This window comes from Lepidochelys kempii, chromosome 1 (assembly GCF_965140285.1).
Source record: "Lepidochelys kempii isolate rLepKem1 chromosome 1, rLepKem1.hap1, whole genome shotgun sequence".
NCBI classification, from domain to species: Eukaryota; Metazoa; Chordata; order Testudines; family Cheloniidae; genus Lepidochelys; species Lepidochelys kempii.
The window spans coordinates 292,197,839-292,211,625 of NC_136380.1; the positions used below are offsets into that span (position 1 = coordinate 292,197,839).

General features: G+C 35.8%; 1 protein-coding gene and 1 long non-coding RNA gene across 8 annotated transcripts in view; one reads left to right on the plus strand and one right to left on the minus strand.

The window, feature by feature from the left end:
• Positions 1 to 13,787, plus strand: part of LOC140905168 (uncharacterized) — a 36,994-nt gene that overhangs the window by 17,962 nt on the left and 5,245 nt on the right. The window contains exon 2 of the long non-coding RNA XR_012156774.2: positions 154 to 248. This is a non-coding gene — a long non-coding RNA (uncharacterized LOC140905168). The remainder of the gene's footprint in view (positions 1 to 153; positions 249 to 13,787) is intronic.
• The window catches only part of USP15 (ubiquitin specific peptidase 15), a 136,926-nt gene continuing 130,071 nt past the window's right edge, over positions 6,933 to 13,787 (minus strand). For all 7 annotated transcript variants that reach the window (XM_073327929.2, XM_073327930.2, XM_073327928.2 and 4 more), the window contains 4 exons: positions 12,805 to 12,954; positions 12,002 to 12,105; positions 11,178 to 11,266; positions 6,933 to 8,685 (listed from right to left, as the gene is read on the minus strand). In XM_073327929.2, coding sequence (XP_073184030.1) covers positions 8,506 to 8,685; positions 11,178 to 11,266; positions 12,002 to 12,105; positions 12,805 to 12,954 — 523 coding nt within the window. In that variant the 3' untranslated portion in view covers positions 6,933 to 8,505. The remainder of the gene's footprint in view (positions 8,686 to 11,177; positions 11,267 to 12,001; positions 12,106 to 12,804; positions 12,955 to 13,787) is intronic.

The window sequence follows — 13,787 nt, forward strand, 5'->3', positions numbered from 1 at the left end:
TATTTTGTTAGTATGAAGTAAAATTAGCAAAGTTCTACTGTATTTTATAGCTGCTTTTTTCTACTCTGTCCCTTATATAACTATCAAGATGACGAGTGCCTCCTTAGCTGTAACTAATACAAATCTAAACTAAATATTTGTTTTGTATTGTAGATTATTCTGAAAAGCAACTCTAAGTTCCTCTCTTCAGTACTAACTGGTAGTGTCTCTTGTGATCAAGTATTCATGGATAGCTTGTTCCAGCAAATGTAAGTCCACATTTAGATCTGAGTTCTGAAGCTGGAAGTGAAATACACAGTGAGCACATGTTTGTAAACTTAGTGTTTGACTAACTGCTATATCATTAAGTATATTTAATATATCCTTGGATTTGTCTTTGTAATAAATGGGTTCTTGTTAGATAATTGATTCCTGAGACATCAAGTTGTTAAGCCCAATTTGGTTTATTCAAGTCAGATTGTCCTGACCAAAGAAAATGTCAGCACAGCAGAGAAAGGCAATTACTTACCAACCTCTGGGGCTACCTGGCTATGTACTTGCACTGGGCCAAATTTACAGGTCTTTATGCCCCCCTCCCTCCTTGTTTATTTTATATTAAATTTGCAGCTAACTCTGTCAGGTATTATTGTTTGCAGTGTTGTTGTAGCTGTGCTGGTCCCAGAATATGAATGAGACAAGGAGGCTGAGGTTATATCTTTTATTGGACCATTTATTTTATTGTTGGTGGAAGAGAAAAGCTTTTGAGCTTCAGAGAGCTCTTCTTCAGGACCTGCTCGAAAGCTTTTCTCTTCCACCAACAGAAGTTGATCCAATAAAACATTGGATCCACCTTGTCTCTCTAAATTTTTATTGTCCACTTACTATCAAATGTCTACCTTGCTGTTAGTTGACTAAATAGTTACATACAATACACTCCAAATTTCCAGAGTACAAAAGGTCACATGAGTTTTGGCCAACAGAGACAGTTTTTCTTAATTAACTATTTTCCTTTTTGCAGTTACACTTTATGCTTTTGATTACAATTTTATAACAATTTGTTACTAAGATATATATGCTTGTAGTCAGTTCTGTTTAAGCAGTTGCAACAATAAGTTTGCAAAGCCGATTAGTTTTAGATTAAAGCTGTCAAGTAAAAAAATCACGCAATTAATTGCATGATTAATTGCACTGTTAAATAATAGAATACCATTTATTTAAATATTTTTGGATGTTTTCTACATTTTCAAATATGGTTATTTCAATTACAGTACAGAATAGAAAGTGTACTGTGCTCACTTTTGTTTTTGAGTACAAGTGTTTGCACTGTAAAAAACCAAAAATAGTATTTTTCAGTTCACCTAATATAAGTACTGTAGTGCAAGCTCTTTATCATGAAAGTTGAACTTACAAATGTAGAATTATGTTGAAAAAAACTGCATTCAGAAATAAAACAATGTAAAATTTCAGAGTCTGCGAGTCCACTCAGTTCTACTTCTTGTTCAGCCATTCGCTCAGACAAACAAGTTTGTTTATGTTTGCAGGAGATAACGCTGCCCGCTTCTTGTTTACAATGTCACCTGAAAGCGAGAACAGGTGTTCTCATGGCACTGTTGTAGCCGGCATCGCAAGATATTTACGCGCTAGATGCACTTAAGATTCATGTGTCCCTTCATGCTTCAACCACCATTCCACAGGACATGCATCCATACTAATGACAGGTTCTGCTCGATAACAATCTAAAGCAGTGCGGACCGACACACGTTCCCTTTCATCGTCTGAGTCAGATGCCACCAGCAGAAGGTTGATTTTCTTTTTTGGTGGTTCGGGTTCTGTAGTTTCTGCATAGGAGTGTTGCTTTTTTAAGACTTCTGAAATCTCTCAGATTTTGGAAGGCACTTCAGATTCTTAAATTTTGGGTCGAATGCTGTAGCTATTTTTAGAAACCTCACATTGGTACCTTCTTCGCGTTTTGTCAAATCTGCAGTGAAACTGTTCTTAAAATGAACAACGTGTTGGGTCATCATCCGAGACTGCTTTACAATGAAATATATGGCAGAATGCTAGTAAAACAGAGCAGGGGACATACAATTCTCCCTCAAGGAGTTCATTCACAAATTTCATTAACACGTTATTTTTTTTAACAAGCGTCATCAGCAGGGAAGCATGTTTTCTGGAATGGTGGCCAAAGCATGAAGGGGCATACGAATGGTTAGCATATCTGGCCCGTAAATACCTTGCATTACTCCAGCTACAAAAGTGCCATGCAAATGCCTGTTCTCACTTTCTGGTGACATTGTAAATAAGAATGTAAATGTAAACAAACTTGTTTGTCTGAGTGACTGGCTGAACAAGAAGTAGGACTGAGTGGACTTGTAGGCGCTGACGTTTTACATTGTTTTGGTTTTGAGTGCAGTTATGTAACAAAAAAATCTACATTTGTAAGTTGCACTTTCACAACAAAGATTGCACTACAGTACTTGTATGAGGTGAATTGAAAATTTTTTTTTTTATCATTTTTACAGTGCAAATATTTGTAACAAAAATACTTTTATTTCAATTACAACACAGAATGCAATATATGTATATGAAAATGTAGGAAAACATCCAAAATATTTAATAAATTTCAATTGGTATTCTATTGTTTAACAGTGCGATTAAAACTGCGATTTTTTTAATTGTGATTGATTTTTGAGTTAATCGCGCGAGTTAACTGCAATTAATCGACAGCCCTACTTTAGATATATTTTCCCCTCTATAAGCAATGTAAAATGTTTTTGCTGACATTTATTAGCAGCTTTTTAGCTTAACTTCACAAAGCTTCATAGGAGTCTTGATTAACAATTCTTTAGTATCACATAGAGCTTTAGGACTGTGTGTTAAAACCCTCCTCCTCACCGTAATAACATCTTGTCACTCTAATAGTTTATTATGACAACACCTTTACCTCATTAATCTTTGGTGTGATTTGAAATGTTCGTTTAGTAGCTCCAGTTAATACAAATAATAGTGCAAAAGCAAAAAAACTGCCTTAAGGTAAGTGACAAAACAGAATTAATACAGTATAATAATATTAACACAAGAAAATTGTATCTTTAACTGCATGGGAATTATCGATACTTCAGGATTACCATTTTGAATTAGACTTTCAATTGTTCCTTGGACTGGGTCATACTCTTACTAATTAAATAACATGAGTATTCTTTTTATCTTATAACATCTTAAAATTTAGAATTAAAGGATTTATGTGGATCTTGAATTGGGGAACATATTGGTCAAGATTTGTTTCTTTTGAAGTACTATCAATTGTGGTTTCTTTTTTCCAAATTGAGACAGTAGTAATAACTGTGCTCAATGGTAGTTTTTCCTAGAGTTGTAAAACGGAAGTTGTTAATAACTGGACATGTTAGAAAGCCATATTGGTAGCTTTTGCGATTAGGTACCACACAGTCGTGTTCCCTTCATATTACAGGTTATCCTCACAGCTAGATTATGCTATTTGGTGAGTCAGGCAAGACACAGTAGTGGCTAACTCACTGATCTTGTTGGACTCTTCATCTAGTCAAGCATATCCACAGACTGGAATCACGATGCCAATCACATCACGCTTAGATATATACAAATGTTCCTTAACAGAGCAACAAGCTGTTGGAGGGACTCTTCAAATCCTGGATTCATCACAATATACAAAATATTCCAGTATATGCAGGAGTTCCTTATTAACATTTCCTTCCTGGTAACCTATTGAGTGGACAGCTGCCAACCTAACAAATACTTATCTGGAAGGATTAAACATAGGCAAATACAAAATAGAATAAATATATAGCAGACTGGCCATGGAAATACAATTAATTTTACATCATCGTCATTAAGATGTGGGGTTATTGATCCCAAATTACTCAAGAAACTGGTATTTTGGATATTTGAAATAGCAATTGAGTTATTTTAGAACAGCATTTCTCCAATGCAACCACCAGTGGAGTTTTTTGTGGCTATGACAGCCTCCAAAGAATGGGCGGAGATTGGTGGGGGCAGCAGCCCCTCCCTGCAGCACCCAGCTGTTGCTCCTGAATAGCTGTTACCAATGGCAGTGAAATGTGCCGCCTTGGTGTTTGCGCTAGCGTTGCCAGCAGGGATCGGCGCCCTGCACCATGCAGTCTCCTCAGGGGCTCTGGCAGTGCCTCTGGAGACACAAGGCCAGCCTGTGTCGCACCAAAGGTTGCTAGTCAGTGGAGGTGGCTGCAGCATTCGGTCACCAGGGTCCTCTCCAAACTAAATAACTGAATTAGACATCAGTACATTGTTAGGATTTAAATCCTATAATTTAGATCAATTATAAATTTTAGGATAAAACTTTGTTTTAAACCTGCTTAACAATAGCATAATTAAAGAGAAGAAAGAAAATAAGGAAGAATAAACCAGTGGTTAGCTATTAAAGAAATATCAGAAAGGAAGGCGTTTGTAAAGGCATTAAAATTAGCAAGGTAAATAGCAAAGCATTTGAACATACAAGATCTATGACAAGTTATTTTAGCTGTTTTTGGAAGAGGTCGCCTGTCTGTGTTTAGCATGATTCACGGAAGCTTCCTACTTTGTCACACTGAAGCTATCTTTTGGTAACTGGTTGCGCCTTTCTTTGCCTTCCTAACTTTCTACTTTTATTTATTTATTTTTTTAGTATGCTGTACTCTTATTGATCTTATCTCTTGCTTTTTGTAAATTGTGAGAAAAGAAGCTGGTTCTGTTTCTCACACTCAATTTGGCACTTGAACTTTTTAGGGTTTTTTTAAACCTTTGTTCTCTGTCTGAGTTACATAGAGGACAAGCACAACCTTAGGGCGTTTCCTACATTTTGCAGGTGGTGCAAATATAATACTCCCTGACTATAAGCATATATATTTAAGCATTTGCAAAAACAGATTACCACCTTTATATATATTTTCACTCTAAGTAATTTAAAATCTGTTTTTAACATAAGATCCTTCTTAGCCTAACTTCACAAAGTTTTATGTGAGTCTTAATAAACAAACCTTTAGCATAACGTAGAGCTATACATTATCTGTAAATCTGTAGCCTTCACTTACTGCCTCCATTGCTGGTGGTAAATTTCAACCTCTGATGGAAAATATTGCTTACTTTTTGCAATGTTTCTAAAGATGTTGCTTATTTTCAGCAACATTCCTATATGTTGCCTCTGATAACTGAAAAAGCCCCATATCATTATTCTAGTAGTCTGAGAAGTGGGCTTGCATTCAGGAGACCTAGATTCCCAACTCTGTCACTTTTCTCCCACCCAGTCCTTAGATTTACTTCGTGCCACCTTGAAAGCAAAAATACTGAAATTTTGTTTCTAATCATTCTTTTAAACTACTAACATGGCAACTTGACAACATGGCAAGTGCTCCTGGAAAAACACACTTAAGTTGCTTAAGTCATAGAATCATAGAAATGTAGGGCTGGAAGGGACCTTGAGAAGTCATCAACCTCCCTTGGTAACCTATTCCAGAGCTTAACTACCCTTATAGTTAGAAAGTTTTTCCTAGTATCTTTTCCTAATATCTCCTAAATCTCACTTGCTGCAGAGCAAGCCCCTCTGCATACAAAACACAGCCTATGTTACCTGGAAACCCCTTCTACTTGGCCACAGCCTGTTTGCCAGAAAAATGAATGTTTCCAAAGTTAGCTCTTAAAATTAACAAACAAAACTACTATACATAAATGCTAATACGTCAAAAAGTCCAAGGGACTGGACCGATCCTGATCTGTGACTAATGACTGCTCAGCGTAGCAGAAGGAAATACACAGGTACCCATAAGCTTCCAATTTGGGAACATGTACAGCAGTCCAGCTATTCATGGCCCAAAACAGATGAGATCAAATAATTTCTGTCTATGTCCCAGCCTAAGAAAACATTTTGAAGCCACTGTTGCATATTTTTCAATAGCCACTACACTGGTGATATTCACAGAAATGTTTTTCAAGGCAAAGGGAAAAAAAGATTCCAAAAAACTCCAGATGTGCCAAACAAGGACTGGCACGAAGTAAATCTAAGGACTGGGTGGGAGAAAAGTGACAGAGTTAGGAATCTAGGTCTCCTGAATGCAAGCCCACTTCTCATACTACTAGAATAATGATATGGGGCTTTTTCAGTTATCAGAGGCAACATATAGGAATGTTGCTGAAAATAAGCAACATCTTTAGAAACATTGCAAAAAGTAAGCAATATTTTCCATCAGAGGTTGAAATTTACCACCAGCAATGGAGGCAGTAAGTGAAGGCTACAGATTTAGGTTTTTCTCATAAGCTTGAAGTTCAGTACCTGAAAAATATGTTTAAACATTATTTAAATGAAATAGTTAAAGCAACATATTTTTCCAAATGTTACAACTCAAACTAGCTTTTCTCATGCATTCAGGATTAGAGCTACATTTCCTATGTCTCAAACTTATGCCAAACTTAAGATGGCACCTTATTTTGGAGTGCTAATTATTCTTTATTACAGTTGAAACACTACATGTTTAGTGACCATCTTTATAAAGATGTAGTGATTAAGATTTCTTACATCATGTGACATATTAACTAAGAATTTATCTTATTGCCTTTTGGAGCTAGATAGATGACAGAAAAAAACCAAGTCATTTCACATGTTCCACCGGTGGTCTGGAAATACCACACATCTTATTATGATTAGCTATTAATGACTATGTTGTAACCAAGGATTATGTAGGTTCTGGTAGCATTTGGTCATCTACCCATTAAGCAAAACCTTCTGGCAAGATTTTTTTTTTTAGTAAGAAACTGAAAGACTAAATAAGGCCTTGAATAGCTTTATTGAAATCTGTATAAATAAACATGCGCAATTGAAATGTAAACCCAAGTGAACTCAAGTGCAGACAAAATTTTAACCTCTGTCATGCAGGAGGTTAGTTTACATTAAAAAAAACTCAGAAAGCAGCTTTAAAATACCAGGATGAAACACCAGCTTTAATATCAAGGTATAATGCAAAGCCATGTCCAACATACCTCATTTATATCCTGGTCAAATGCAATTTTTTTAAACTTTTTAATGCTAACATAAATAAATAATTTACCAAAATGTGCACTCACAGAGTGAACTTTTATTTACAATACACAATTTATAACCTATTGTATTCGATTAGTTCAAGTGAAGAACATCATACTTTTTGCTTTTCATAACAGTGGGACACAAAGCAATTTTTCAGGTAGTAGATATGTGAAGTGTGCTCCCACACTTAAGAGTGCCTATCGAAGGCAGTATTGTATACAAATCAACAATACATTTGTTCAACTAGATCAAAGGGAAAGCAGCAAATTAAAAATGTTTCAAACTGTCACACTTATTTTTGGCATCCTGGACCCTTGAACATGGTTAACTAAAATCCAATTCAAGGTTTGTATGCTTTATATACTGTACAGGTTCTGACTCTTGAACATGCAAATGTCAATTCTCCTATAATAAGTTACCTTTTGAGAAAAGCTGTAAGGCTATGGTGAATTCCATCAGGAACACACAAAGAAAATTAACAGACCTACCTTTAAAACCAATTGTTCATTAACAATTTAAAGGCAAGTTATGTGGAAAAAATTCTTTTATCTAAGCCTGACGCACAGTCATTACTATGGATACAGAATACTATTAAATTTGTCCCTATTACAAAGTAGTTTGAAAGCTGCCAAATTACCCACATGGGCGGGGAACTTACAGCACAATTTTAAATTTTGGAGTGACACCAGATTAAAGTTATGCATGTCTTATAAGCAAGATAACAGGAATTATAATGTCAACCTAGTAGATCCAACAAGGAACAAGGGATACTTACATTTAATTGAAAAATGTTTGTTAATTCAGCATGAAATCCAGAACCTGTTCCACAGCAGCAGTAAGATGAACATAATATTCTGGATGTTTAACTATACCACAAAAGGTTAGAACACCTTTTCAAGATATTTTCTTCTATCATGATTGAGTTTACAATTGGTCAACATTAATTTCTAGGGAGAAACTTGAAAATTTGGTGTTTCAGGAATACTACTGCTCATATTTATGCCACATGTACTAGCTAAATAATAGTAGTATATGTGACAGCCTAATATACATGAATAAAATCATCCAAAAACTAGGCTCTCCACCGTAGTATTCTCGTAATACTAAGAAAATAAATGACCAAAGTCCACAAATTTAACATTTTAGTTATTAACTCACATCCCAAATGAAGAAAACATAATTCATCAAAACAGCAGCAGAAAACTTAAAAGGGGTTTATTTGTGATATCCTATAGATAGCTTGTGAATACAAGACTGTAAATGTATTAGAGACAATTTCTGTTAAAGTTTTCATTGTGTTTCACTTCAAGTACTGCACATGTTAAAATGCAATAAAGGATTTACATTCTGTTATCTGAAATTCCCCATCTCAGATTTTATTTTTAATTTGGTGGGCAATTTCATTCTTTCTATAGATATCTCCAATGAGAAAGTCTTTCTTTTTATGGCTTCTAGGTCTTCTATTAGTTAGTGTGCATACAATTTTCATTTTCTATATCATTCTCATTGCTGTCTTCATCACTCTCTAACGGGATGCCTGTGGCAGCTGAAGCACCTTGTTTAGTTTCCCGATCAAGAGGGAAAAACCCAGTTCCGCTGATAGTGTCCTGTCTCTGGTAGAAGAGCACATATGCTGCTTTGGACTGTCAAACAAGAAAAAACAAACAGTTACTACCTTAATGATCATCAAAGGCAAATCTTTTGCTTTTTGGGACAAGCTCTCCCATCAACATAGCTTTGTCTCCATGGGGGTTAGGTCATAAAAACTATGTTGCGTGGGGTGTGGATTTTTCACACCCCTGAGCAACGTAGTTATACTGATATAGGTCTGCAGTGTTGACCTGGCCTGAGTTAGTGTCCCAGACCTGAAGAGGAGTTTGGTGTAAACTTGAAAGCACGTGTCTCTCACCTGCAGAAGTTGGTCCAATAAAAGATATTACCTCACCCACCTTGTGTCTCTAACAACGAGTGCTACCTTTATTAGCCTTCCATGATTGTAAGTATGTAATTGTTTTATGTTGGGAGTGTTGGATTTTCTAGGAAACAAGATTCATTCACAGCTCAGTACAATTTTTTGGGATGGGTAGGGGAGGAAATTTGAATAAGTTTATAGTTAACTTAAATTCCACCCCCACAAAGAAGCCATATTTATCAGTATAAACATATGCCCTATATCACTGCAGTTTGCTCTGACAAACTACTGTAGTGTCACAATGCCGGTGTCAGAGTATACAACAGCAAACAAAGAATCAAGTTTCCCCCACCCTCCTGGCTACATTAAATCAAATATAACAAATGAAGAATTACCAAGCAAGGCAGAAATGAATACCATGCAGAAATAAGCCAATTGACACATTAAAATGACCCCTCTGCATACAAGTGTCTCGATTCTCTCCCATCCTGTGTTGTTTTGGTCAAGAAGTAATGGGATTTTAACTAAGAAAATTTAGCACCTAACTCACTTACATGGCCAATTTTGAACATCTTCAACGTTTGCATAAGGAACCTAGAATTTAGCAATTGGAGATCACTATAAATTATATATATGATGAGTTGCCTGGATAGACTGTTGAAATTTCTAGCACTGGGAGGAGGTATTTTTTCATGCTTTGTGTGTATATAAAAAGATCTTCTACACTTTTCACAGTATGCATCCGATGAAGTGAGCTGTAGCTCACGAAAGCTTATGCTCAAATAAATTGGTTAGTCTCTAAGGTGCCACAAGTACTCCTTTTCTTTTAGCACTAAATCCTAATTGCTGTGACTCAAACAAACAAGGACAAGATTAACGGAACTCAAGAAAGCACCAGAGGAAATGTCTAATCAAATTTATGGCAGCTCCAGGGATTTTACCATATTATTTTAAGAAATGTTCAGTGTTGTCAAAGCTGACACCCTTAGTTTAATGGCATCACGTCACACTGAAAAACAACCTGGAGAAATCAGACAAATGAATTTGGCAAGTATTATTTAGTTCTGTTGTCTAGTAATGAATGTGTGCACTCTCTCTTTCTGAGAGCAGCTCTTTCCACGTGGATGCTATAGTAAATAATCATATATTTGACATCACAGTCTGGTGTCATAAGTTCAACATTATGTCTACACTTATAAGTCTAAATGGGATAATATGAAATGCTCAGAAAACAATCCTAGTGAACAAAAACACTAAAAACATTTTCCGTTAACATGCAAAGTAGAGTAAATGTATATAATGTATAAATTAGGGCTGTCAAGCGATTAAAAAAACTTAATTGTGACTAATCACACTGTTAAACAAGAGAATACCATTTATTTAAAATATTTTTGGATGTTTTCCAAATTTTAAATACACCTCTACCCCGATATAACACGAATTCGGATATAACGTGGTAAAGCAAAAATGTTTTTCTGTCTCGTCTATAACACTGGCTCTCAAACTGGGGGTCGCAAAAAAAAAATCTACATCTATAAGTTGCACTTTCACAACAAAGAGATTGCCCTACCGTACTTGTATGAGGTAAATTGCAAAATATTATTTCTTTAGTTTGTCATTTTTACAGTGCAAATATTTGTAATAAAATATAAAGTGAGCACTGTACACTTTATATTCTGTGTTGTAATTGAAATAAATATATTTGAAAATGTAGAAAAACATCCAAAAATATGTTATAAATTTCTATTGGTATTCTATTGTTTAACAGCGCGATTAAAACTCAACAAAGTTAATTGCATGAGTTAATTGTGATTAATCGACAGCCCTAGTATAAATGCAACATTATATCTGAACATTTTTCAAAATCCCTTTAAGGTTTCAATGGTGTCCCTCCCCCCCCCCCGCATTAATTAATATTAGACACATGTCCTTTTCTTCCCTCTTTGCAGTTGCTTTCTCACAAGAGAGGTGAGCTCTGGCTTGCTAGTTTGGGGTGGGAGAGTGTTTTAAAGGTAGAATTTAATAAACAGGGCAAAGTTTGCTGAGCAAGAGTTTGAACCATTACCTTAAGACAGGTAGATAGCTGTTGCTACGCTTAAAATATAACAAACATGCAAACAGTCCTCAGACTTCTGCTGAAATCTGCTGGTTTTTGAAATGTAAACAAAAACTTGTGTGTATTTGCACTGTCCCTTACACAAATAAAAAAACAAGGATACTTGCCACTATTTGGTCCTCAGATGCAGTTGATACACTACTGTCATCAAAGTAGTACCATTTTCCATCATCTTTATTTTTTGCAAAAGCAGTATCTAGGACCCAAAAGAAGCATGTTAACATAAGAACTTTGGCAACTGAGCAAAATAAATCTATAGAGGATCCAAGCTGGTCCTCATCAAACGTATGACTTTTGAATCTTCTTATAGATAATATGGTATAAACTTATTAACAGTAGCCATATCATTGCTATAAGATTCATACTTCCAACCAGCCTTTTTCTTTTTCATTATGTTGACCCAAGTATTCCAGGTTTAGGTATTTTTTCACCCCATTAACAGCAAGAAAAGCATATGCCAATTTAGCTTTCACCTTATCAAAAAGAGTGTTTAAAGGAAAGGGCAGTCAGCCAGAATAAAGGATCTTAGAGGCTTTTACCCACCTCTTCATTCCTCTCCTCCCTTTGAATGAGAGGCATAATTGCATATAAAATCTCAGACCAGGAAGGCAAAGCGAGTTATATTACAGCACTGTAGTGCTTTTTGGAGCATAAATATGTCCCTTCCATGACAGACTCAGCCAACACAAATTTCAAAAGAACTTAACACTATTCTCAAAAGCTCATCTCAAATAGATATTTGTATTCAACTAGTGTACACATTTCAAGTAACAGAATTAAATGACATGGATTTGGTTTTTTTTTTGCCCTTTGGCCATTTTTAAAAAATGCAGCTGATTAATCAGAGTCAGTTTTAGTGCTAATAAAGAGTCAAAATAAAACATGAAAAGAAAGTTAGTAAGTAAAATGATGGTGTTCAAAATTAACTTACAATGCCCTCCTCCCATTCCTCCATAGTGGTTGGACACAGCAATCAAATTATAGCGGCAAGGCCCTGCATTTGGATTAATGAGGAACTCTGACATATCCAAGTCACTGTTTAAAGAAAAACTCATATTATGTTAATGTTTTTTTCCAACTGCTGCTTAACATTTGAGTGTTGTCTTCGGGCCCTTTTATTTTAAAATCTATCCTACTGGAGCCAAACAGTGGCACAAAGCCTCATATACAGGAAAACACAATTGACACAATATTGGAAAGGTTGGGAGTGCACATGCTCTCTCTCTCTTCTGATCTATAACAGGTATGGGATCAGAGTTTGTACATACACACCCTTCTCTATTCTCAAATTTACATAAAAAATAATGTAAACATAAGTTAGCTTCAAACACACACCTGTCCTGGCTTCCACTTTGTTCAACTGCCTGTATACGGTACCTTAACATACATTAACCTGTAGCTGTCAAAGTCAAACATCTCCTTCCAGAGTCCTTTGCCCAATGCCACTCAGTGAATTATTTTTCACACCTATCTGACTATTTTACTTGTTTCATGTTACTCAGTCCTCCCTCCCACAGCCTACATTTTCTAGGTCTTCTGCTCAGGAGTATTGCTTTTTCCCCATTAGTGCTTGACTTGATCTGTAAATCTGAACTAACATATTTTGCAAATTAAGCATGGACCCATTGTATATAACTCTTAATTAAAACGTATTTAATTTAATCTCAAAATGTCAGGCATGTTAGAAATGTGAAGGCTAACATTTAAATATTTCAATTCAAAAGTTTTTCTTACTTTATTGGAAAATCAACCAATGTATCCAGCTTGTCCCTCATATATCTGCTGTAAGAAAAGCGCTTTAGATGTACTACCAGTACTGGGGGCAGTGACCACAAATCTAACTTTTTGGTTGCTTGCTGATGTTCTTTACAGTTTGGACAATACCTAAAAGAAAGACAGTCACTTTAGCATTCGTAAAGAGTGCAGGTGTTGAAGTGTATCACCAACAAGAAAGATATATCAGGTTGGAAGCTGAATGTGTAAACCTTCAGTTCACTGTTTAACGGCCTGAACCTGAAAGATAGCGCTCTTGAAATTAATGTGAGCTGTGGGTGCTCAAGCATTCCAGGGATCAAGACTTATTTTTAATATTTGAAATATAAACATAAAGGAAAAAAGTCAAATAGCAAAGATACTATATAATATGCCTTGGTGCTGGTCTTTATAGGTTTTTTTAAAGCAGAAAAAATTTAACCTTCTGAACTCAAAAGAAGCTGAAGGAATATGGAAAATTTCAGCAAGTTATGAGCATCTGGAAAGAAAGAGCTTACTTACCAGTAACTGTGGTTCTTCAAGTGTCACTTCTCACATCCACACTTGGGGGATATGCTCCCACCCCACTGCCATTGAACTTAGAGCATTCAAGAAATGCAGTTACCACTGCGACCACAAAAGCTCCCACTAACAGCAATGGACATTTGTAACAGAGATAAGAGGCTGTGAAATCCCTAGCTGCCTTGGTTCCGTCTTCTGAATCTTTGAGAGAATATAATTCCAAAGAAGTAGGGAAGGTGGGGCAGGTAAGAATCATGAAAAATAATCTTTTCTTTGAAGCAGCCTCCGCATATTTCCACTTAGGCAAATGTAAGTAACAGTATAACTGCTAGGAAGGCAGGCTAAGTTCTAATTAGAAAGGACTGCAGAACTGCCCTCCCAAAACAAACATCACATCAAGATGACAAATTAAGAGAATGGTGCTGCATAAAGAAAACTTCAGG